Here is a 27,154-nt window from a genome sequence, read left to right on the forward strand (position 1 = left end):
GTGAACAATCGTCTAATATTTGAGTCAGTCTCCCTTCCCAGCATAAAGCCAGATTACCTAAAGCCTAAAGCGATAGGTTCCCGAAACTGAGCCCTAAGTGGGCGACGTAACTGAAACAATCAGAGTGTACTAGGGCGGTCATGACCGTATTCAATCGTCGGGCCAGAATTTTTGTGAGTAATTTGGAATCCACATTCAGTAATGAGATAGGACGATATGAGGCACACGGTTTAGGTACTACCATGACCACTGCATTCGACATAGTCAGAAGCAAAACCGTCCTCCCTCGGTGAATGCACTAACATTGAGTGTATCCTGGGAGCTAACTCTTCCATGTAGTTCTTAAAGAATTCCATCGGAAAACCGTCTGGTTCCGGTGTTTTCCCAGTCTGGAGAAGGGAAATGGCTGTTTGAACCTCTTTAAGGGTGATTGGGCAATCCAAGTGGGCTCTATATTCCTCAGTGAGGACCGGGAAGTCAACGGAGGTGAAGTACGTGTGTAGGTCGTCCTTGGTGTAATTAACTTTTGAGGTATACAGTTCCGCATAGAAGGCCGCAAAGCAATCTGTAATGGGCCCAGAGTCTAAATATCTCATCAGTAGAGGTCTTTATACGAGGGACATTCATGGCCAGAGACTGTTCATGTGCTAGCCAGACCAAAAGCCTCCCCGTGCGTTCACCCTGTTCAAAGATTCTCTACGATTGCTGTAGCAATTTTTTTCTGGTCAGGGAGGTACACAGAAGAACCCGAGCCATCTCTTCCTGTAATTTACTGTAATCCTGCGGGTCTTTTATTGTTGTTCCAAGCCAGAAGCTTTCACCTCAGCTTCACCCAGTTCAGCCCTTACTCTCCTGCACACCTGACCTATCAAAGTTGTTACTGTCCTCTATTAAAAGCCTTAAAGGCATCTCAAACAACTGCCCCAGCAGCGGTGCCAGGGTTAAGGCCCCAATATGTGAGCAACTGCGACCGGAAGGCATTATCTACCTGCGGGTCTGCAATCCAGTATCTGAATAGTCTCCACAGCTTTCATATTTTGGGACAAAAAAAATCTGCACCAGCACCGGTGCATGATCAGAAATTCCTCTAGGCAGTATCTTGGCCTGTTGAATCCTGGAGAGGACCCCCACGCATAGGCCAGGTCTATGCGGGGAAAATGTTTTGTAGGTGGCAGAATGGCATGCATCTTCTCTAGAAGTCGGATGTTTCCACCTCCAGACATCTCGCAGACCAAAGGTCTCCGCCCAACATGCCAATTCTGTAGGGAAGCCACTATCAGCAGAGAGTCTGTCTATCCCAGGAGCCGGAGGCATGTTAAAGTCCCCCATTATCAGAATATTATCCGTAGCACAAGTAGCCACCATCATAATCATATGAAGCAGTTTAGTTGAGGCTGGATGTGGCAAATACACGCCCACCAACACATACCGCCCATCTGGGTCAAGGTCCAACTGTAACAATTGAAAGGGTAAGGACGTTCGAACTAGGATACTCACACCCCTGGCAAAATTAGAGAAGCTGGAATGGTATTGAAACCCTATTCAGGTTTTTTTAAGGCGTGTTTTACTATAATCCTTCAAGAAACGGAAAACCAAGGACCGCTTAACAGGAGAATTGAGCCCTCGTGTGTTCCACGATAGTACATTAAAGTGAGCCATACCAGCAAGAGAGAAGAATTATTGCCTAGGAACTCAGTGTACTTGCATACCGAGATGGAGCGGCAGTGCCCGGGCCTGAATCCTAGTAATATATTGTACATCAGCAGGTCCTCTGAAATGTGCATTTTCAAATAAAACAGCAAGAAAAGATAACACAAAATTCCCACTCCCCACACTGTCCATGGGGAAACGTCACCCCTTGGGGGCAGTGTGTTCAAGAGGCAAAGGGTCCGTTGCCAAACTGAGAAAAAACAAAAATAAATCAGAATAAAAAGGGCAGTGTATTGCAGAAAGGCACATTGTGTAATCCAAATAAGGTGCAGGTCACCCAGCAGTAACTAGGGGTACAAGGCTTGTAGAAACAGTAAACGTTACAAAGTAGGTAACAGTGTGTTCGAGTGTCTCCATTCTCCCAGGATTCTTTCACTATATGAAGGGAGCCAAGGGAGGGAGGAGGGGAAGGGAAAGAAGGGAGGGGAGGGAGGGAAAGGGAGGGAAGGGGAGGGAGGGAAAGGGAGGGAGGGAAAGGGAGGGAGGGAAAGGGAGAGAAAGGGAAAGGGAAGGGGAGAGAGAGAAAGGGAAAGGGAGGGAAGGGGAGGGGAGGGGAAGGTGAAGGAGGGGAAGGGGGAGGGGAAGATGAAGGAGGGGAAGGGGAGGGAGGGAGATAGGGGAAGGAGGGGAGGGAGGGAGATAGGGGAAGGGGGAGGGAGGGGAGGGAGGGAGGGAGGGAGGAAGGGGAAGGGGGAGGGAGGGAGAGAGGAAGGGAGGAAGGGGAAGGGGGAGGGAGGGAGGGAGGGAGGGAGGGGGGGAAGGGGGAGGGAGGGAGGGAGGGGAAGGGAGGGAGAAGGGGGGGGAGGGAGGTGAGGGGAGGGAGAAGGGGGGAGGGGAGGGAGAAGGGGGGAGGGGAGGGAGAAGGGGGGAGGGGAGGGAGAAGGGGGGAGGGGAGGGAGAAGGGGGGAGGGGAGGAAGGGGAGGGAAGAAGGAGGGAAGGGAGAGGGGGGAGGGAAGGGAGAGTGGGGAGGGAAGGGGTTTCCTATAAGAAGGGGAAGATCAGTACCCAAAAGGTGAGAAGTACAGGAACCTTAGCGGGGACCCCATCAAAAGAACCCCAATTAGCTCCCCTTCGGGCACAAAAAGGCGTTACCTCATGACAAAAATAAATCCCTCAGCTGGCAGAGAGACAGGCAGAAGACATCCCAGCATTGGTAAACACTGATTTCCAGGAGAATGACCAGGAGTGGTTAGGCTCTGCGAAGGGTATCCAGCCAGTTAGCTGCTTCCTGAGTCTTGTCGGGAACAGCATAATATATTTTATGTTCTTTTCTCTCAGCCGGGAGCGAACATTATCAAAGGCCTTCCTAAGGAGCTGGGTCTCAACAGAATAATCTGGGAATACCATGAGTTTAGCGTTCTCGTATCTCAGTTCTCCAGAGGTCCTGGCCTCCCTGAGCACCAAATCACGGTCACAAAAATTCAACAACTTAAAAATAAAGGTACGAGGAGATGCTCTAGGGGGGCCCTTATTGGGCGGGATACGCCCAATAAGGGCTCCACCGCAAATTGGGAGGAAAACTGAGCATTAGGCAGGAGCAGTCGCAGGAGGGTCTCCCTGTGAAGGCTGTAGGGTTAGGACCCTCTGACCCCTCAGGTAAGCCCAGGATGCACAGATTGTTACAGCGATTGCAATTTTTGGCATCTTCTGTATGGGATTCCAAATGCTTCACCTTGACCTTTAGGGTATTTAGGTCTGCTGAGTGATCTCGCTGCACATCTTCCGTCGCCAAGATCCGCTGCTCCGCCTCAGTCAGGCGGCCCCTGAAGTTATCCACATTTCTGCTCCAAATAAACATGATCCATCTTTTCAGTTACTGTGGCATGACAGGCATTATTCGTCTGCATTAGAGCCTGGTAAGCCACAGAGCCCTCAGTCACAGAACCCTCCGCTGCAGAGCTCTCTCCCTCCCTCTGCGATGCCATGCTGTGGGTAGTGACGTCGGAGGATCCTTTCACTTTCGGCTTCTTCTTGGAGCCTTTGTATGGGCAAACCAAACCAGCACTACGACCCCTGCGCATAACCGCCAGACCCCCGGTGTGAAGGGGAGAAGAGAGGCAGTAAAGCTCTGTTCTGCACCGATCCGACTGTAAGGTTCATAGACCGATCAGCGTAGCTGCACAACTACACATCCGCTCCCTGCACCAGCTTGGACACACCCCCGACCTTTACAATCTTATTGCTGTATAACATACTGATGGCATTGATTACAGAAGGATTTTTAAACTTCTGAATGTTCCAGTGAGCACTGCTGCGGAAGTGGAAAAAACATAATTTCAACATAAACCAGCCAGGACCAGGTGCTCCCCGCAAGATTTCTGACAGAAGAGTGATAAGAAATATCAGAAGAGTTTTTCAAGAGCTACGGACCACTTGTGGAGAGCTTAAGAAAAACCTAGAATTAGCAGGTACAATTGTTTCAAAGAAAACAATAAGTAATACACTTAACCTCCATGGCCTGTATGCATGCTCACCACACAAGATTCCATTGCTGAAGGAAAAGCATGTTGAAGCTCATTTAAAGTTTGCTGCACAACAATTAGACAAGCCTGTGAAATACTGGGAGAATATAGTCTGGACAGATGAGACCAAAATTTAACTCTTTGGATGCCATAATACACACAATGTTTGGTGGTCAAATGGCACTGCACATCACCCCAAAAACACCCCCATACCAAACAGTGCAGTTTGGAGGTGGGAGCATCATGGTGTGGGGCTTTTTTTCAGCATACAGTACTGGCAAACTTAATTTAATTGAAGGAAGGATGAATGGAAAAATGTACCAAGACATTCTTGATAAAAATCTGCTGCCATCTACCGGGATGATGAAGATGAAACGATGGTGGACATTTCAGCAAGATAATGATCCCAAATACAAAGCCAAGGAAACTCTAAATTGATTTCAAAGCCAGACAATAAAACTGCTAGAATGGCCCAGCCAATCACCTTACTTAAATCCAATAGAAAATCTATGGAAAGAACTAAAGATCAGAGTTCAAAGAGGAGGCTCACAGAACCTTCAAGATTTGAAGAATGTGTGGAAGAATGGGCCAAAATCACACCTGAGCAATGAATGAGTCTAATTTCTCCATGGGAGAGGCGTCTTGAAGCTGTCATTACCAACAAGTTTTGTACGCAGTACTAAATAATTTTCAGTTAGCGTGTCTAGTACTTTTTCCCTGTGTCATTCTATTTTATTACACATAAACGCAATTTCTGAACTTATTTGTTTTGGTTTCTTTGTATGTATGGATTGCATGGGTTGTTACTGACGTGGTAAAAATTTCATGTCAGTAGCACCTTTGGAGAGATATTGACCTAGAAAAATGGTGGCATGTTCCATACTTATTTTAGCAGATATATATCTCTATCTATATAGATAGATACAGTGTATATATATATATATATATATATATATATATATATATATATATATATATATATGTAACTAGATATCTCTCTCTCTCTATATTATATATATAGATATCTATATCTATAGATATCTATATATATATAGATATATAGATATCTATATATATAGATATCTATATATCTATATATCTATATCTATATATCTATATCTATATATCTATATCTATATATCTATATCTATTTATATTATTTAAAAATAACTAGACAAGCATAACATTTAAGAATGCAGGAGGGGCAGATAACCATTCTTACGGCATCTTACCTGGGAAAAGTGATAAGACAGTCATCAATGCACCCACTAATCGATGGACAGGAGAGACGTAGAAAAGGATCTGAAAAAGACACGGAGATTAAAATGATTGTAAATGCTCTTCTTTTTTAAAAAAAAAAAAAACAGATTTATAATTACCTGCTCTGTGCAACATAATTGGAACCTCCTCCTCTCAGGTCCCCTGCCGATGCTCCTGGCTCCCCCCATTCCGGTGAGTGCCCTCATAGAAAGCCTCTCTCTATGAGGGCACTCATGCAGGCTCTCTGTCTGCGTCCCTCTTTTCCCTCATCACTGGCTTTGATTGACAGCAGAGCAAGCCAATGGCTCACTGCCTCAGCAAACAGCAAAGCCAGAGGAACCAGGAAGTGAGGGGAGAGAAGAGCTGCAGACATGCACAGTGCTGGATCGAATGAGGGCTCAGGTAAGTAAAATTGTGGGGGTGTGGGGGATACTGATGTCAAAACATATTTTACCTTATTGTAAGGAATGCAAATTTTATCCCAGTATTAGAAATATAAAGGCATGTGTCATTAGGCTTCGTGCCTGTGCCAATGGGCTAATGCAACATGTGTTTGACATCAGTTTGAAACATTAGGAGACAATTCAGAATTCACTGCAGCTACATTATACCTGCTTCAAACTGCTTTTTCCATTCCCACTGACTTGCACGAGAAGAGAAGCAGTTTTGACATGATCAAAAGCTTGTAGACACAGGCCCTAAATTATTTCTGTAGACAGCATACCTGACTTGTACAATTTAAATTCTTCTCATACTCAATTTATGATAGCATATAATTATAGCTTTAAATTTAGAAGAGCATGTTTTTTTCTTCCGATGCAACTTCTGCATCAAAGAATTTTAAACCTTCCTACCCGTACCTTGTGTTTTTTTATCTGCATAAGATGTGTGTTGATCATGTAGTTTCATGGCATCATTCTTTGGCATATACGCACAGCCTATAGTAGAGTAAATGTTCACATTCCCGTGTCAGCAGTTTGTGTTTAAACATGAGGCATGCTACGGCACAGGTTAATGCATGACTGTCTGTAGTCTAAGAACTGACGAGAACTATAAAGAAATTAGATATCCCACAATCATTGGGTCTCTCAGTCTAGCACTGGTGCAGGTGAAAGCTGCACAGCAATTGGATCTGACAGAAAAATGAAGGAAAAAGATGCATTTTATCACATTAGCGCTCACACATTTGTGATGCAACGCAGGGGAAATACTGGGTCATGGATTGGATGCTGCATGACCAAGAACAAGACGTTGCCTGTCTTTTTATCGAATAGGGACAAGCTAGGTGAGTGGACATAGGGGAATCGATCAGTCATGACACTACAAAAACCGCAGCCACAACATAGTTACATAGTTGGTAAGGTTGAATAAAGACAACAGTCCATCCAGTTCAACGTGTGTGTGTGTGTGTGTGTGTGTGTGTGTGTGTGTGTGTGTAGAAAACCATTTCCCATATCCCTGTATATTGATTATGCTAAGATGCACTTCCAAGAGTCTTTTAAAACTGTGTGGGACAAATAAAAAATACATGGGGTAGTGGCGCAGCCTGTGATATATTTAAACGTGATAGAAGTCCATAGGAAGTACTTTGAGCTAACCAGCTCTATGTTGAGAAACAGTCCACTGTGTCATGGCAAGCTTTGCAGGGGAAGTTGAAGCAACACTCCAAACATGTAAAAGAGAGAGAAAGACACAGGCACCTCTGAGTAAGGACTAGCCTTTAATGAAAAAGGTGCATTAAAAACTCACATTTGAGTTATCTGTATATAGGCACAATAGAGTCCAATGAACCGCACTATCACCGTCCAGGCTGTCTGCATCAACCACGTCTCACTGGTCCAGGTGGAGCTGGCGTCCTGACCAGCAGGAATCTTTGACGCTCGGGCGTGATCCACACCAAGGGTTGGAGCGCAGCTGGGGACCACAGGAGAGGGCTGGAACACAGTGCAGGGCAGGACGGCTTTACAGACGTGGTCGCAACGCCTTTTGGAGCATGCGAACTGGAGAGATGTGTACAGTGCGCACTCCTTTGTCAAGCTCTGACAAAGGAGCGCACACTGTACACATCTCTCCAGTACGCATGCTCCAAAACGCGTCGCGAGCACGTCTGTAAAGCCATCCCGTCCTGTGTTCCAGCCCTCTCTCCTGTTGTCCCCAGCTGCGCGCCAACCCTTGGTGTGAATCACGCCCGAGCGTCAAAGATTCCTGCTGGTCAGGACGCTGGCCCCACCTGGACCATTGCGACGTTGTTGATACAGACAGCCTGGAAGGTGATAGTGCAGTTCATTGGACCATATTGTGCCGATATACAGATATCTCAAATGTGAGTTTTTAGTGCACCTTTTTCATTAAATGCTACAGTACTTACTCAAAAGGCGCCTGTGTCTTTCTCTCTCTTTAAAAACTAAAGACGAAAGTGTTTTGTTTACCTAAGGCAAACAAAATACCATAAGGAATATAACTACATTAATACCTAAGTAAATCAACAAAAACATTTGAAAGTGTACAATGTATTTAAGGCGGAGAAGGGCAATTATTTTGTAATAGCATTATTTATGTTACCTTTATCTCTGAGTACCCATTGCAATACAAGTACCCCTAGATATGACTGTATCTACGGAATACAGTTGTAAGACATTGGTATCTTTATATTGTACAAATCATTTTGATAAAAGTATGTGAATTCATCTGTATCTACAGATCTGCACCAGCAAGAAAAAAAGTTACATTTCTCATTGGATGAGATGCAAGCTTTGAGGCTTAAAGTGGGTGTAAACCCGAAATTTTTTTTTTTTTTTTTCATACTGTAGAGTATAAGATTTCCTATCATTTGAGCCCAGTCTTGCCACACAGAGTTAATCCAACTCTGGGCAATCCTCTTTTATTGTTCAGTGAGAAAAATCTTGACAAACTGAGAAAACCTTTGTCAAATCCTCCCCTTTGCTGTGAGTGACAGGTGATGTACATATCTCATGCACTGGCCTAAGACACAGGCATTATTTTTTAATTCCCTCCCACTCCTTTCTTCAGCAGCTCTGCAAGGATTGGCTGTTCTACACCTCAGCATGATTTGGCTTGCTGAAGTCACGTGGTTACTTTCCTGTCTTTTCACTGGATGTTAGAGATCATAACAGAAGCTCAGTGTTAGAAATAGACAGGAGAAAATGCATATTGACAAGGAGTGTAGAGGTGGGCGGAGAGTCTACTGACATCACGACTCCACCTACCGAGCTCCAGACAACAGACCCACCCACAGAATCTGCAGTTTTTCTGGTGTCATAACTGACAGAGGGGAGACATTTGACAGGTAAAGATACATGCAGGAGGCATTTATATCCTTATAGATAACCCCTATGGCAGTAGTTTAGAATGGATGACATTGGGTTTACATCCATTTTAAGGAGTCATTACAGACACAAAGAACAAGCAATATATTACTACTTTGCATAAAGTTGGTGATTTACTACGGTGCCTACAGTGTTACAATAGAGTTTAAATATAAAAAGCACAGCATACTGTAAATAAGCAGAAATTAATTTAAACTAGTTTTTGAAGTATGTCTCTTCAGGGCACCTGTAAATGAAAGTACTTACTTTTTTCTCAAGAAGTATCAGTTTAAACAAAATTAAAACCTGTTTGGAAACATAAAAAACAGATTATAATAAACTAAAAATGGTTTATACAGAGAAATGTAGATTGGAGTTCTCAGAAACTGTTAAGTGCAATATGCAGAAGGCTGTAAGGACTCATAATTGAATATTGTATCATAGTAAATGAAAGGCTAGTTTCCACTAGCCTTTTCTTACCACATATACCTAATGCTGCACAAATTTGGATTTGATCTGTCACAAATAGGTTTACCAGCTATGCAGTGTAAGGTTCATGCTGATTAGACATAAACTGAATGGATTCTTTAGGAAAGCCTTAAAGTTTCAATAAGCAATATCTCCATTCTTCAAAAATAATTTATACACATCTACTAATTAAGGGTCCAGTAATCTATCCTTCGTGAAATAATTTCTTACTGTGTTTTTCTGCCTCCCTGTTATGACGTCCGTGATCTTTCAAACCTCTCTTTCTCCATCACTTCTGTTTGTTTGGAACAAGCAGTGCACGTTAGTTGTGGTCGTGTACACTGCTTTACGCAAACTATAAATCACATAGACTATAATCCCTAGTCCATCTTGGGAGCGAGCTAGAGATGGCGGAAAACAAATTTAGCCACCCTCTAACAGAAAATTGGATTACAGCAGCGAAAAATAAAAAAAAGGAATTCGGAAATTTGGAGGAAGCTGACAGCAATAGAAGATGATTTTTTGGGTTAAAGTATAACTAAAGGCAAAAGCTTTTTTAGTTTTGGATAGAGGGGAGTGGGATTAGAATGCATATAAGTTTTTATTGCTGTCTGCACCCAGTTAAGGACATTCACCCTCACCATTTGTCCTATTTCCTGTTATCATTGAAAGTGAAAGTAAAAGAAAATCACAAATTTTGGGTTGTCCCCAGAAAAGTAATAGAGGGGAAATCGCCAATGGGAACACTGGTTCTGGTGACCTGGGGGTCCCTGAGAGATTTCCTTAATTAGCAGCGATTTCCTTTAACTTCCTGTTTGGCCAACCAGAGACACTCACATGAGTACAGACAGACAAATAGGCTGCACACCCCACAAGATGCATAAAAATTATACGAAAACCCCCTAACGGGGCTTTAAAGCAGCCAATGAATGCAGTGTAGATGGTCAAAAAAAATTAGTTTTATTGGTACAAAAAGTAGTATAAAACAGATTTGTTCTGACCTATAGAGTCAGGACATGAACTGGAGTACAATATTAAAATCACAACGGACAGTGCCCATAATTGGGAACAGTGTACAATACAGTGTATTCAGGACAACAAGATCATAAGTATTAAAACCCTGACGCGTTTCGACCCTCACTTCTTCAGAGGATGGTTGTCAACCGTCAGAGTTCCCGATAGTTCAGGATGTTCGTGATGAGAAGAATGTGGTCCCTCCTACGTCCTCTGCCTCCCCAATAACAGGCCAGCTCCCCAGAGAGCGGGTAATAGGCCAGACATGCCTTGCAAGAGATCACGCATATGCTACCCCCCACAGGGGGGAAAAAGGTGAAAGCGGACAGCGGATGGCACACAATGCACCCAAGATGGAGTAACGGTGATGCGGATAACAAGGACCGAAATGGCTTGAATCAGATTGCCCAGGGTTCAATCACTCAGACCGGTAGCTGCATACAAGGTATCACCAAGTCAGGAGAGAGTCAATTGACCTTTTTCCCCCCTGTGGGGGGGGGGGTAGCATATGCGTGATCCCTTGCAAGGCATGTCTGGCCTATTACCCGCTCTCTGGGGAGCTGGCCTGTTATTGGGGAGGCATTGGACATAGGAGGGACCACATTCTTCTCATCACGAACATCCTGAACTATCGGGAACTTTGACGGTTGACAACCATCCTCTGAAGAAGACCCAGTGAGGGTCGAAACGCGTCAGTATTCTAATACTTATGATCTTGTTGTCCTGAATACACTGTATTGTACACGGTTCCCAATTATGGGCACTGTCCGTTGTGATTTTAATATTGTACTCCAGCTCATGTCCTGACTCTATAGGTCAGAACTCATCTGTTTTATACTACTTTTTGTACCAATAAAACTAATTTTTTTGACCATCTACATTGCATTCATTGGCTGCTTTAAAGCCCCGTTAGGGGGTTTTTCGTATAATTTTTATGCTTCCTGTTTGGCTATGGGACAAGAAATGAAAGGAAATCTCCTCAATGGGACAAAGATGGGAAAAATAAACCTTAGAGCCCTTGCACACTGGGGCGGCGTCGGCGGTAAAACGTCGCTATTATTAGCGGCGTTTTACCGTCGGTATGCGGCCGCTAGCGGGGCGGTTTTACCCCCCGCTAGCGGCCGAGAAAGGGTTAAATACCACCGCAAAGCGCCTCTGCAGAGGCGCATTGCCGGCGGTATAGCCGCGCCGTCCCATTGATTTCAATAGGCAGGAGCGGTATACACACCGCTCCTTCACCGCTCCGAAGATGCTGCTGGCAGGACTTTTTTTACCGTCCTGCCAGCGCATCGCTCCAGTGTGCAAGCCCTCGGGGCTTTCACACTGGGATGACAGCAGCGGCACTTTCGGGGCGGTTTGCAGGCACTATTATTAGCGCAATAGCGCCTGCAAACCGCCCCAGTGTGCAAGGGCTCTTACAGGAGTTTTAACCCTCCCTTACTCTATCCAAAATGAAAAGTTTTGCCTATAGTTCTACTTTGGGAATACATACTTGAATAGATTTTCTATTTTTTTAAACCAAAATTTAGTGTCACTAACATTGGTGGATAGTTGGTACATTATGTTGGTAAAACAAATCAAGCCATCAATTAAAACCTGTGTGCGGGATATCTGACTTAATTCACCCATTACCCAAAAGGTTAAAGGGCCAGTGACTTTTATATTAAAATGAAGTAAAATCTGTAGCAGCTCATATTGTTAGAGATAAAAAAAAGACTTGTTCTGAAAACTTTTTTTTGGTATGAAATAGTGGCAGAGTGATCAGTTTGTATGCCATTTGAGCTACCAAACAGCAAGCATGGGTTTTGATATGTTCGTTGATGTGCCTGTTCATATGCAAATAGAAACTTAAAGTTGCAGAAGGCTCCAGGAGGCTTTTAGGTGAGACTTTCTGCAGCACCAGGTATACACTGATAGCTGATGCTCTCAAGCTACTGCCGCAGTTAGATTTGGTGTTTTCATTCAGCCACAAGATGACATAACGTGATAACAAGAAAATGAAATAGGACGGCCACACTCTGATATAATGCCTTTATTGAGAAAACTTAGTCCATACACCAACAGAGGTACAGATGATAACCGACGCGTTTCGCACCATTAATGGCGTAGTCATAGCTGTAGGACCACCGACCCCAATCTGTCTTTTATACACATAAACCACTGGTCACCTGACCAATTGTATCTAATCCAGATTGTGATCAGGTGTAGTCCTCTAGGGTGTGGAGGCGATCAGAGCAAACAATGTGTTAAAGAGGAGCGCCACCTTAAAAAAAAATTATTAAAAGCCAGCAGCTACAAATACTGCAGCTACTGACTTTTAATAAATTGACACTTACCTGTCCAGGGTGTCCAGGGTGTCCGCGATGTCGGCAGCAGATGACAAGCAATTGCTCGGTTCTCGGCTCCCTGCCGCCATCCACGGTCAGGGAATCGGGAAGTGAAGTGTTGCGGCTTCACTGCCTGGTTCCCTGCTGCGCTGGCGCAAGTCTCGCTGCACGTCCTCACTGGTTCCCGTGTTGTGGGAACTGTGTGTTTCCCAGAACACAACAGGGGGGGGGCGGTCATCTGCGGCTAGCTATTCCCGGAAGTGGGTGCAAATACCTGTATTATACAGGTATCTGCACCCCCCTCCCCCCTGAAAGGTGCCAATTGTGGCACCGGAGGGGGGGGGGGAATCCGATGAGCGGAAGTTCCACTTTAGGGTGGAGCTCCGCTTTAAGTAAATTAACGCATGGAGAGAAGGAAAATAATAAATAAAAAAATTCAAATTCAAAATACTTCATAACCCCAGGGTCCAATATGTAAGCTACAGCAGATCGCCCTCCCATAGACTCCATAATACATACAATGTACTTATATATCAATATATGACACACTATGTTCATGTATCTACTAAACATCCAATAAAAACATTTAGTGAAATTAAAGTATGTACTTACACTATTGAGACAAGCATGTTTCAATTCAACATAGTTGTTCTTCTGTATAGTCCCAACCATATGCAAGGGTATATATATATATATATATATATATATATATATATATATATATATATATATATATATATATATATATATATATATATATACACACACATATACATACATACATACACACACACACACACGTTCGTTATCGCTTATACAATTTGGGTGAAGTGTCTTCTCTCCGAGGGTTAATCACATACACATTTGTGTGTATACATATTTTTAGATTTCCACATTTTAATGATACATTCATGTTCTTGTGCACACATTGACGTTTAAATTTCACTAAATGTTTTTATTGGGTGTTTAGTAGATACATGCGCACAGTGTGTCATATCGATATATAAGTACATTGTATGTATAATGGAGTGCATGGGGGACCTGCTGTAGCTTACTTATTGGACCCTGGGGTTATGAAGTATTTCAAATTTACTTTTTTAAATTATTTTCCTTTTCTCCTTGGGTTAATTTACTTAAAACATTGTTTGCTCTGATCGCCTCCACACCCACTCCTTTTTTTCATGTGTGTGAAAGCTTTAGAGGACTACACCTGATCGCAATCTGGATTAGATACGATTGGTCAGGTGACCAGTGGTTTATGTGTATAAAAAAGACAGATGGGGTCGGTGGTCCTACAGCTATGACTAAGCGCCATTAATGGTGCGAAACGCGTCGGTTATCATCTGTACCTCTGTTGGTGTATGGACTAAGTTTTGTCAATAAAGGCATTATATTGGAGTGTGGCCGTCCTATTTCATTTTCTTGTAATTGCCTTTGCTGAGCCGGGAACCCTTCATCTCCTGAACACAAGGATGGTGTGAACACGAGGCCATCACCTGGTAATTTCTTTGAACTATGACGTTAAAGTGATTGTTGACCCCCTTATATAAAAACCTCCCATCCCCTCAGTAATATACCAGTAAGTGTCCCTGTGCCTGTGTTGTTATATAAAAAATATGCTTAACTGTATCTATATCAGCACGGCTTCCAGCACTCAGCTGACTCTTCGGGTCTCTTAACGTTCCGGCTCACAGTTCGTGGCGGGGCCGAGCACTCCCGCTGTTGTCACCCAGGGAGGAGAGAGGAGTGAGAGAGCCAACAGTCAGCTGATCACTGGGAGCCGCGCTGATATAGATAAGTATATTTTTTACACAGGGACACTTATTGGTATATTACAGCACGGTTAGGAGCTTTTTATATCAAATATGAGCATGAGCAGACAGGCAGAGAGAGGAGGGGGAGGAGGACAGAGGAGACATAGGAGAGCAGGGCTGCGGATGATGAAGGCACGTAAACTGACCGTAGTGTCAGGGCTCAGCAGTCATGATACACGGTGGTGGGCAGAAACTGGCAGTATCAAACATTACAGGGTGTCAAATGACACAGCACAAGCACTGGGCTGTATAACATGCTTTAAAGGAACAGAATCAGTTTTTTTTGGGGATTAAACGCTTTAATAGACCTCTACTGAGAAATACATGTGGGCTACCATTTCTGACCGCCTGAGAATGCCTGGTTGTTTTACTTTTATACTTTAAAAGTGTATTTTCACTTTTGCAGTCACATTTGAGAAAATATCACGTTACTATAAAATGTGTTATGTGTTCCCATTAACACAGCATACCTTAAAAGATTGAAAAAATATTTTTTTACTTCTTAGGAGAGGTCAGTGGCAGCCTACAAATTTCTCCCAGTACACAATTCCTTAAAAAATTATGCCAATCCCTTCCACTGGTAAACATTGTTCAAGAACTGCACGGCCTTACACATAATGATGCCTCACCTTATGCCTAAACTGAAGTACCAGGTCCCGTGGAGATAGGCCTACAAATAATAAGAATTCATTATTATAAATGAAAAATCATCTTTACTCCAAACAGTAAGTAAGTAGTTTCATATTTTGTAGGTATATGTAGTCTCAGCACTGTATTTGAAATCAGTTAAAGTGATACTAGATTGCGCGCTGCACGCAGAAGGTTTATTACCTTCATGCGTAGAATAGGCATGAAGGTAAAAAAAAACGACAGCCTTTAGAACCCCTTTAAGCTTAAAAAAAGAAAATCACTAAGGGTTTAATACTAGTTTAACCATAAGCAACATACTATACTATATACAATTATCTTCAAAGAGCATTTAGTACCCTTTAAAGTTACTGTGAACTAGTTTAACCACCTCAATACTTGCCACTTTCACCCCCTTCCTGCCCAGGCCATTTTTCAGCTTTCAGCGCTGTCACACTTTGAATGACAATTGCGCGGTCATGTTACACTGTAACCATGTGAAATTTTTATCATTTTATTCATACAAATAGAGCTTTCTTTTGTTGATATTTAATCACTGATGGGTTTTTTATTTTTTACTAAAAATAAAATGATGAGGTGGCACATACTGTAGCTGCTGACTTTTAATATTAGGACACTTACCTGTGCTGGAATCCAGCGATGTTGGCACCCCTGCCGATGTTTTCATTGGCTGTCGGGTGCTGCACCCGCTATTGCCGGTAAGGGTAACCTGGCAGTGAAGCCTTGTGGTTTCACACCTGGGTCCCTACTGCGCATGTGCGAAGCGTGCTGCACTCTTACTGGCCCGACAACAGGGGAAGGAGTAGGTCGGCCGAACTTCTGACGTACCTGTCAAGAACAGGTACCCCCCCCCCCCCGAAAGATGCCAAATGTGGCACCGGAGGGGGTGACGAATCAGCTAAGCAAAAGTTACACTTTTGGGTGGAACTCCATTTTAAGAATAATTCATTAATAACAGTTTGTAAATGCCTTCTGTTTTATTAAAGAATAAGTGCACTAGTCGACGGGAATCAACTAGCTTTGAAACTGACTAAAACTAGCCGTATGTGGGCTAAAGAGTAATAAATCAATGAATTCCACCATCCATGTATGTAGATGGAGGAATATTGGCTGCCAGCTACTGTATTCAGACAGCTGCAGTACCAGTTGCTGCTTGAATACATGAGCTGAATCTCATAGGACAGTGATGGCGAACCTTGGCACCCCAGATGTTTTGGAACTACATTTCCCATGATGCTAAACCACACTGCAGAGTGCATGAGCATGATAGGAAATGTCGTTCCAAAACATCTGGGGTGCCAAGGTTCGCCATCACTGTCATAGGATGTTCAGATAATTTTCCACCTGAGACTCCAACAAGACTGGTGAAGCTGGGTTGTGCTGACAGGGCCACTCATGGCTCAAATTCACGGTGTATGGCTAGCTTTAGTAGCCAGATCTCAGCAATAACAAAAGTCTGCCTGTTTGTAAAACAGTCGGTGAAAACAGTTAACCACTTCAATATAGGGCACTTTCACCCCAATCCCACCCAGGCCAATTTTCAGCTTTCATCGCTGTTGCACTTTGAACAACTGCACGGTCATACAACGCTGTACCCAAACATTTTTTTATCATTTTGAGACAGATAGAACTTTCTTTGGTGGTATTTAATCACCACCTTGTTTTTTATTTTTTGTTAAACAAAAAAAGACCAAACATTTTGAAAAACAAAAAACATTTTGACAAAAAAAACAACTTAGTTTCTGTATTTTGTAAAGAAGTATTTTTTTTTTCCTTCACTGATGTGCGCTAATGATGCTACACTGACAGGCTGCACTGATGAGGGGGCACCGACGGGCACTCATGAGGTGGCACTGATATGCAGTAAAAAAGAAAGAAGGACGGCGCCCTCTAAGTGCAGCATGTATGTTAAAAATATTTATTACAATAGATAAAAACACTCACATTTGAGTTGCTAAAAACCAGCATGTAAAGTAGTTTCATCCGCGTGCTCTCGGGGGATGTGGGTGTCACGGGCCAGTGGGGGGGGTTCCTGGGATGTGAGTCCTGTGACCTGGGTCCTGGTAGCTGTTCCGGTGGTGCCAAAGGTCCTCAGAGCCTCCGGGCGGCCAGGATGTCGGTCATGGATCCTCCGTGGAGCGCCGTGCTGACCTGCGTCTTCACTTCCGGGAGCGGGGTGAGGCGGGCGGTGCTTCGCGTTTGGAGCATGTGTGCTCCTTCATCAGGCTATGCTGGTGGCCATATTCAGTGTGGGAATTTATACCATAGGCAATGGGAGGGGTGGAGAGGTAATTGAGAGGAGGGCGGGACTATGTATAATGATTGGGCACGTAGGTAACCATGGAGATGGGGTGTACACAATGTGGAAGGGGAGTGAAGGGAGACGGGGAGTGGGCGGGGCAGGGAGTGAGGAGGGGGGAAAAAAGGAGATATGTTGTGGTAAGAACATATATCTCCTTTTTTTCCCCCCCTCCTCACTCCCCATCCCGCCCACTCCCCGTCTCCCTTCACTCCCCTTCCACATTGTGTACACCCCATCTCCATGGTTACCTACGTGCCCAATCATTATACATAGTCCCGCCCTCCTCTCAATTACCTCTCCACCCCTCCCATTGCCTATGATATAAATTCCCACACTGAATATGGCCACCAGCATAGCCTGATGAAGGAGCACACATGCTCCGAACGCGAAGCACCGCCCGCCTCACCCCGCTCCCGGAAGTGAAGACGCAGGTCAGCACGGCGCTCCACGGAGGATCCATGACCGACATCCTGGCCGCCCGGAGGCTCTGAGAGCCCTCGGCACCACCGGAACAGCTACCAGGACCCAGGTCACAGGACTCATATCCAGGAACCCCCCCCCACTGGCCCGTGACACCCACATCCCCCGAGAGCATGCGGATGAAACTACTTTACATGCTGGTTTTTGGCAACTCAAATGTGAGTGTTTTTATCTATTGTAATAAATATTTTTAACATACATGCTGCACTTAGAGGGCGCCGTCCTTCTTTCTTTTTTATTGTTCTAGAGCTTCTTCTAGCTTTTATAGACTGGCTGCCTTCCATTTATTCAGCATCATTTTATCCTTACATGGACTAATACCTGAACTTGTTGTGAAACATTAACTACCACCATCAAGTTCCCCCTCTCAGGAACCCCCAACCCACCCCCTTCCCCCCACCATTTTTAATTATATGTACTCGGCTACCTCCATTGTGCGCCATATTAACCCCTTGATCGTTTATTTATTTGCACCGATATGCAGCACTGATGGATACTGACAGGCATCACTGATCACTGTGAGGAAAGACGATTTTCAGCTCTCCTCCGTGCTGTCATTGTGAAGAGAGGAATGCCGATAACCGACACTTCCTATCCACACAATCAGCTGTGATTGGATACAGCTGATCACATGGTAAAAAGCCTATGGACACACCGCACCGTAGATCGGGGGCAGGCACGAGTCGCCCAATATGAAGGATGTCATATGACATCCACTCAGAACAGGAAAGCCACCACCCGGCTGTCAATTTGCTATGAGTCGGGCGGGAAGGGGTTAAAGTGGTTGTAAATGCTTCAGGTTTTTTACCTTAGGGCTCTGTCACACGTGCGTACCATTCAGATCCGCTGAAAAAACTGACCGGTGGATCTGAACGGTCACTCCATACATCTCTATGGAGCGACGGATGTCAGTGGTGACATGTCCGCTGACATCCGATCTGCCCCGATCCGATCCGCAAAATCCAGACGAATGGAAACCCTAGTTTCCATCCTTCTGGCAGATTGGATGAAAACGGACAGGTGGTCCGTAATCATCCGATCCCCCCCAAAGAGGAGAGCGGAGATCTGACAGGTCCCATCCCTGCACAGTGTGCAGAGATGGACTTGTCATCCACCGGCTCAGCGGGGGATCAACGGAGCGATCCCTGCTGAGCAAGTGGGTGGCTGAATATGGATCTGCACTGACATCTGCATTACCATACCTGCTATGAGTGTCACAAGTGATGCTAAAAATAACCACACTATTCACAGGTATTTAAATTGTGGTGCATGGCCACTCTTGTAGGACTTCTTTTATACAGTTAATGATTGCGAAAAAATGCAGTAGAGAAAGCAGAAGAAAATAATCATTAACTATATAGTATCAATCACAGGGACAGCAGAAAAGGGTGTGGCAGTAAACCGTAACATTCCTTCACTGCAACTTATTACTAAATTATAAGCATTTATCAGTAATAGATTTGCTTATATCTTCCTAGGGGAAGATAAATGCCTTATTTCAAAGTATAAAGATGATGATTTAAAAACCCTGAAAAATACCATAACATCACCAAGAATGCCAGAATTACGCTCAGCTCAAGTCTTGTTGAAGAGGTGTCAAGAAACAGATTTTGTGTGGACTGAGCGGTGTCCGCTCTGTCCAGTATCTTTTGCTAAAGTACTGAACCAGCTGTACAACAAAAAGGGTAATTCTCCTGTAATAAGATAACTAAAGCCGGCCATAGACAGATCGAAATTCTGCCAGCTTAACAGGAACTAGGGGTGCACTGAATGGGTTTTTTGGTGCCGAAACCGATAATGAAAAATACACTAGGCCGAAAACGACCACTACCGAAAATTATTTAAAAAAAAATATTTTTATACAGGAGATGGTCAGAGGCTGGGGACGTGGTGCAGGAGATGGTCAGAGACTGGGGACGTGGTGCAGGAGATGGTCAGAGACTGGGGACGTGGTGCAGGAGATGGTCAGAGACTGGGGACGTGGTGCAGGAGATGGTCAGAGACTGGGGACGTGGTGCAGGTGATGGTCAGAGACTGGGGACGTGGTGCAGGTGATGGTCAGAGACTGGGGACGTGGTGCAGGTGATGGTCAGAGACTGGGGACGTGGTGCAGGTGATGGTCAGAGACTGGGGACGTGGTGCAGGTGATGGTCAGAGACTGGGGACGTGGTGCAGGAGATGGTCAGAGACTGGGGACGTGGTGCAGGAGCTGGTCAGAGACTGGGGACGTGGTGCAGGAGCTGATCAGAGACTGGGGACGTGGTGCAGGAGCTGGTCAGAGACTGGGGACGTGGTGCAGGAGCTGGTCAGAGACTGGGGACGTGGTGCAGGAGCTGGTCAGAGACTGGGGACGTGGTGCAGGAGCTGGTCAGAGACTGGGGACGTGGTGCAGGAGCTGGTCAGAGACTGGGGACGTGGTGCAGGAGCTGGTCAGAGACTGGGGACGTGGTGCAGGAGCTGGTCAGAGACTGGGGACGTGGTGCAGGAGCTGGTCAGAGACTGCGGACGTGGTACAGGTGATTGTCAGAGACTGCAGACATGATACAAGAGATCAATGCAGCCTCACCAGTGCCCGTAAGATGCAGCCAGCCTGTGTCCCCAGTGCAGCCAGCCAGCCTGTGTCCCCAGTGCAGCCAGCCAGCCAGCCTGTGTCCCCAGTGCAGCCAGCCAGCCAGCCTGTGTCCCCAGTGCAGCCAGCCAGCCAGCCTGTGTCCCCAGTGCAGCCAGCCAGCCAGCCTGTGTCCCCAGTGCAGCCAGCCAGCCAGCCTGTGTCCCCAGTGCAGCCAGCCAGCCAGCCTGTGTCCCCAGTGCAGCCAGCCAGCCAGCCTGTGTCCCCAGTGCAGCCAGCCAGCCAGCCTGTGTCCCCAGTGCAGCCAGCCAGCCAGCCTGTGTCCCCAGTGCAGCCAGCCAGCCAGCCTGTGTCCCCAGTGCAGCCAGCCAGCCAGCCTGTGTCCCCAGTGCAGCCAGCCAGCCAGCCAGCCTGTGTCCCCAGTGCAGCCAGCCAGCCAGCCAGCCTGTGTCCCCAGTGCAGCCAGCCAGCCAGCCAGCCTGTGTCCCCAGTGCAGCCAGCCAGCCAGCCAGCCTGTGTCCCCAGTGCAGCCAGCCAGCCAGCCAGCCTGTGTCCCCAGTGCAGCCAGCCAGCCAGCCTGTGTCCCCAGTGCAGCCAGCCAGCCAGCCAGCCTGTGTCCCCAGTGCAGCCAGCCAGCCAGCCTGTGTCCCCAGTGCAGCCAGCCAGCCAGCCTGTGTCCCCAGTGCAGCCAGCCAGCCAGCCTGTGTCCCCAGTGCAGCCAGCCAGCCAGCCTGTGTCCCCAGTGCAGCCAGCCAGCCAGCCTGTGTCCCCAGTGCAGCCAGCCAGCCAGCCTGTGTCCCCAGTGCAGCCAGCCAGCCAGCCTGTGTCCCCAGTGCAGCCAGCCAGCCAGCCTGTGTCCCCAGTGCAGCCAGCCAGCCAGCCTGTGTCCCCAGTGCAGCCAGCCAGCCAGCCTGTGTCCCCAGTGCAGCCAGCCAGCCAGCCTGTGTCCCCAGTGCAGCCAGCCAGCCAGCCTGTGTCCCCAGTGCAGCCAGCCAGCCTGTGTCCCCAGTGCAGCCAGCCAGCCTGTGTCCCCAGTGCAGCCAGCCAGCCTGTGTCCCCAGTGCAGCCAGCCAGCCTGTGTCCCCAGTGTAGCCAGCCAGCCTGTGTCCCCAGTGTAGCCAGCCAGCCTGTGTCCCCAGTGTAGCCAGCCAGCCTGTGTCCCCAGTGTAGCCAGCCAGCCTGTGTCCCCAGTGTAGCCAGCCAGCCTGTGTCCCCAGTGTAGCCAGCCAGCCTGTGTCCCCAGTGTAGCCAGCCAGCCTGTGTCCCCAGTGTAGCCAGCCAGCCTGTGTCCCCAGTGTAGCCAGCCAGCCTGTGTCCCCAGTGTAGCCAGCCAGCCTGTGTCCCCAGTGTAGCCAGCCAGCCTGTGTCCCCAGTGTAGCCAGCCAGCCTGTGTCCCCAGTGTAGCCAGCCAGCCTGTGTCCCCAGTGTAGCCAGCCAGCCTGTGTCCCCAGTGTAGCCAGCCAGCCTGTGTCCCCAGTGTAGCCAGCCAGCCTGTGTCCCCAGTGCAGCCAGCCAGCCTGTGTCCCCAGTGCAGCCAGCCAGCCTGTGTCCCCAGTGCAGCCAGCCAGCCTGTGTCCCCAGTGCAGCCAGCCAGCCTGTGTTCCCAGTGCAGCCAGCCAGCCTGTGTCCCCAGTGCAGCCAGCCTGTGCAGGGGAAGAGAGTGAAGAGAGAGGAGAGCCGCCGCCTGGTTGATTAGAGCACCAGGAACATAACAGCTTTCATTTCAATAGCTGTGTGTTCCCCGCCGCACGCCGTCACATACAGTCCCTCCTCTTTGTCCAGGCACTTTGATAGACAGATCACCCGTCAAATCCTGGGACGGGTGATCTGTCTATCAAAGTTCCCCGGACAAGGGAGAGGGGCTGTATATGACGGTGTGCGGCAGGGAACACACAGCTATTGAAATGAAAGCTGTTATGTTCCCGGCGCTCTAATCAACCAGGCGGCGGCGGCTCTCCTCTTTCTTCTGCGCTATAGGACACCCCTGTAAGGGGCTGCAGCAGGGGCGGGGCCCCGCCCAGGCCCCATTTTCAGCTCCATTATCGGCCATTTTTCTCTTTCGGCAAATTACCGAAAAGGCCATTTTCGCCCGATATGTTTCGGCGGCCGAAATTTCGGTGCATCCCTAGCAGGAACCAGCCCAATTATGATCCAGCTTTGGGCAGGCTGGTTGTACTGAAGTGGCTTTATCGATCGACATTGGTACAACCAGCCCGTCTGTTTTTTATTTCGGTCGCTGCCGCTGGCTATAGCCAGCAGCAGTAATCTTTGTATTCTGACGGTGGGGAAACTTCCCACTGTCAGAATACAACAGCGCAGAGGGAGAGAAACCACCATCAACACCGACTGTATTGATGGGGAATCACGTGAGTTTCTTTCTTTCAACCCATGGTTAAAGGAAAGAAAATTGCAATTGTACGGCCAGTCTAAGGTTGGCCATAGACGCAGCGAATTTCTTTCCTGCAACCAGAGAGTGTTGACAGGGGAATCCCTCACGCCAAGCCATTCTATTCCTGCTGGGAGAAGACAATTATTATTGCAAGCAGCTATAACAGCTGCAAATCCAGCAGGCTGGTTGTACCCAAGTTGATCGATCAATCAGGAGGACACATGACAGCTCTGAACGTCTGACAAGATTAACAGTTTTTTGCACTGATCAAACAGATATAACAAAATGCTTCCCATGGTATAAAAAAGTGGTATATTAAACATATAAGAGAAGGCCTCAGTTTAGTAGCAAGCAATGCAGAGTAACCAAGGAATAGAAAGGAAGGTGGCCTGTGTCCTGTACTATACTCCAAGATTGTTGTTTTTAGTCAAACCTCTGTCTATAAAATCTGGGCCTCAACAGCCATACTGTTAAAGCTAGTGACTGAGAAGCAGAATGGAACAGAAAGCCGTGACACAGCAGGTCTGGCCTATTTGGGAGAGGCCAGGGGTTGTCTCCTAGTGGTCTGATATTTCTGTGTGCCAGGTTCTTCTGGGACAATTTGGTGCAATAAGAAGGACTGGCTTCTTCTTTTTTTCTATTTCATGGAGCAGATGAGGTAGAATTTGCACTGGAGGGATGGCATAGATTAGCCTAAACTGAGACCAGGAGATTATCAAGGCATCTCATGCCAACGATGGAGAGTCCTTTTTCCTGCCCACAATTGTTGAAACTGGAGGCCAGGATAGCCACATTCGGGGTCGACCATCGATAACTTATTTAGGTTAAAGATGTTGGGGTAAAGAGCCTACACCCCTTGATTCAGGCAGTGGCTAAAAAGATTTCCAGTTGTTCACTCCTGGGATGTGGATCACAGAAATCGCTGCAGTGTAAGTCTCTAGCCATGAAATGATCTGGTTTGCTTCCTTCAAAGTTGCATGACTCCTGGTGCCCCCTTGGTGGCTGATGTAGACCACAGCTGTGGCATTGTCTGATTGCACCCCGACTGGGTGTCCTTGCAGAAGAAGGAGTAAAGTTTTGCAGAGCCATCCTTATTGCTCTGAACTCCAGAATGCTGTTGGGAAGCAGGGCTTTCACCTATGACCATGTTCTCTGGACTGAGGGACTGGAACACTCCTCCCTAGCTTCAAAGGCTGGCATCCTGTTGTTATCACTTTCCAGTGATAAGACTTTCAATTGTTAAAACCTGGACTGGAAATCCACCAAGCTAGAGAATTCCTTACTTTGCTATACAGGAAGATAGATAGGTCAAGAGAAGGAGCGTGCTTATTCATGGTCAGCAAGATATTGTGCTGAAGAGGGCTGAAGAGGTCTCAAATAAAATCGGGAGCGAATAGAACAGCTTTAAAGGGGGCTACCATGAGGCTTAGAACGGTCATGGGAAATGTCCCTATAGGATGTCTTTTGGACATAATTTTCTGAGCACAAGCTCCAACAGACAGCATATTCTTCTACTGAAGGAAAATCTTTGCTTGGGATGTACCCAGGATCAGATCCAGGTAATTCTAGATGAAGAGAAGGCGACTGTTGGGAATTAGTACCGTGAACAGGTTTGAATATAAATCTTTGAACCCATGTTGTGGGGATATAGACACATCTACTGGCTGAGACAAGAAATGGTTCAGGGTATTCTGCAAATCTGACTGTCCTTAGGCAGATTTTGGGTGATTTGAGAGAAGAAAGCAGTGAGTTTTAAAGTCTATTTTGCAGCCCTTTGAAACCACAGATTGAACCCACAGCTCTTGGATGACATCCCCTACACTAAAGAGCAAGGGCTTTAGTGGGCATGTGGCCTAAGTCTTACGTTGAAAGGAAGAGTGGAACTTAAAGTGGATGTAAACCCACTCTCATCAATTATAAAGCAATGGCATAATGCTGAACTATAAGGATATACATGCCACCTGCGTGTATCCTTACCTGTCAAATGTCTCCCCTTTTTCTATTTGGAGCCCCCAAAAACTCCGGATTCAGTGGGCGGGACTGTTATCTGGCGCTCGGTGGGCGAAGTCGTGACACCAGCAGACTCCCCACCCACCTCTACACTCCACTTGGCCAGAGCGCTCACAGGAGAGGCAGAGCGCGTTCACAGGCCTCGGTCACTCACTTCTGCACACATGAATGTCCAGTGACAGTCAGTGATGACCGGTGCAGCGGGGACAGCTGTAAGCACCGCTCTCCTTGCATGGCTCTTCATTATCTGCTTCTCCTCCTCTCCCTCCCACAGCTTTCACCTGAAAAGCCATGCAGGGAGATTGGTGCTCACAGCTGTCCCCTACCGCACCGATCATCCCAAACTGTAATCCGTGTCTTCCTCCTCCAGTGCGGGTGTTCTTCTCCACCCCGCCTTCTTCTTCTCTGGTCTCCCTCCATGTCGTTCTCATCCACCCGCTGTGTCTTCCTCCTCCACCCTCCTCGTCCCCCACAGCCAGCTTCCCTCCTCTCCCGCGGGTTTGCGAGGGGGGGTGCAGGGGAATCTGTAAGGATGGAGAGCGGAGAAAGGGGCCGGTATGTCATTTACTCTGCTTCAGTTTATGAATGGAGAGGAGCCGCTGTCTCCTCTCCATTCAGCTTCAATGCAGACCACTGCCACCGACTACTTACACCGACCACTGCCCCACTGCCACCGACACCGACCACTGCCACACCGACACCAACAACTGCCACCAACACCGACCACTGCCCCACCGACACCAACCTCCGACACTGACACCAACCTCTGACACCAACAACCTACACCGACCACTGCCCCACTGACACCAACCACTGGACACCAACCACTGGACACCAACCATTGGACACCAACCACTGGACACCAACCACTGGACACCAACACCAATCACTGCCACCAACCACTGCCCCACTGACACCAACCACTGCCACCGACCAACTGTTCCCTGCCACTGAAACCGACCACTGCCACTGACACCAACCACTGCCACGACCACTACCCCAGACCACTGCCACCGACCACTGCCACCCTGCCACTGCCCCACTGACAACGACCACTGCCACCAACTGCCCCACTGACACCGACCAACTGTCCCATTGACACAGACCAACTGCCCCCCTGCCACTGACCACCTGCCACTGACCACTGCCACGACCACTGCCCCAGTGACACCAACCACTGACACGACCACTGCCCCACTGACACGACCACTGCCAGGACCACTGCCCCACTGACACCGACACCAACCAACTGCCCCATTGACACTGACATGACCACTGCCCCACCGAGACCGACCAACTGCCCCACCGACCAACTGCCCCACTGACACCGACCAACGCCACCAACCACTGCCCCACTGCCACCAACCACTGCCACCAACCACCACCCCACTGACACCGACACCAACCACTGACTACTCCCCCACTGACACTGCCACCGACACCAACCAGTGCCCCACTGACACCATCCACTGCCACGGTGCACTGCCCCATCCCCCACCCCCTTTTCCCAAAAGCACTGTGCAAAAATATATTTAAAAAATAAAACCCCACCATTGTGAAAAAAAAAATAGTACAAAAAATAAATTGTAAAAAATAAAAAAAATTCTGACACTGTCCATTGCTCTAACACCATCCACTGGTCCCAAAAAAAACATTAAAAAAAAAAAATTAAATTGTAAAATAAAAATAATAAACTACTGACACTGTCCTAAAGACACCATCCTGCACATACTACCCACCACATTCCCCACCTGCCCATACTACCCACCTTTATACACTCCACACTCCTCTCCTGCACATACTACCCACCTCCATACACGCCACACCCCTCTCTTGCATATACTACCCACCGCCATCCAATCTGCACTCTACATTCCCCAATTAACATTACCATGTTCTGCGCTATGCAAGTCATCTCAGATTGTATTAAACCACACCCCTTTAAGTCAATGCCCAATATTTTAGGAAAATTGTAGCACCCTCTAGTAGTGTAGGATTCTAGAGAGTTGTTAGTGTGGGTAAATTTAGGCTGGCCTGGCTGGCAGCCAGGCCTGTTTGTTTTTATTTGATCTGGGCTAGGAGTGGCTTAGGGTAGAAGCTGGGTGACTCTCAGGCAGCATCAGCAAGACCTCCCTCTTTTTTCCAGAGCTCTCTAGAAGGTTCTGGAAAGAAAGGAGGAGAGGGGATGTGGAGCTGCCTGGGGTATTCTGAGGAGCCCTGACCAATCCCCAACTTGGAGTTGGCAGGGGGCAGGCCTCCTCAAATACTCAGGGTCAGCCCAGTTTGGGAGAAGTTGGCGGGTGGAGAAGTTGGAGATGGAGTACTGAGGCTGGCGGGGCTTTGGAGGGAGCTCTCCAGTCTGGGTGGGGGGGTG

General features: G+C 47.2%; 1 protein-coding gene across 1 annotated transcript in view; it reads right to left on the reverse strand.

The window, feature by feature from the left end:
- Positions 1-27,154, reverse strand: part of AVL9 (AVL9 cell migration associated) — a 141,626-nt gene that overhangs the window by 38,865 nt on the left and 75,607 nt on the right. Inside the window, exons 9-11 of the mRNA XM_073630560.1 lie at positions 15,012-15,052; positions 9,027-9,065; positions 5,406-5,475 (exon numbers count right to left, since the gene is read on the reverse strand). Coding sequence (XP_073486661.1) covers positions 5,406-5,475; positions 9,027-9,065; positions 15,012-15,052 — 150 coding nt within the window. The remainder of the gene's footprint in view (positions 1-5,405; positions 5,476-9,026; positions 9,066-15,011; positions 15,053-27,154) is intronic.

This window comes from Aquarana catesbeiana, linkage group LG05 (assembly GCF_042186555.1).
Source record: "Aquarana catesbeiana isolate 2022-GZ linkage group LG05, ASM4218655v1, whole genome shotgun sequence".
Lineage (NCBI taxonomy): Eukaryota > Metazoa > Chordata > Amphibia > Anura > Ranidae > Aquarana > Aquarana catesbeiana.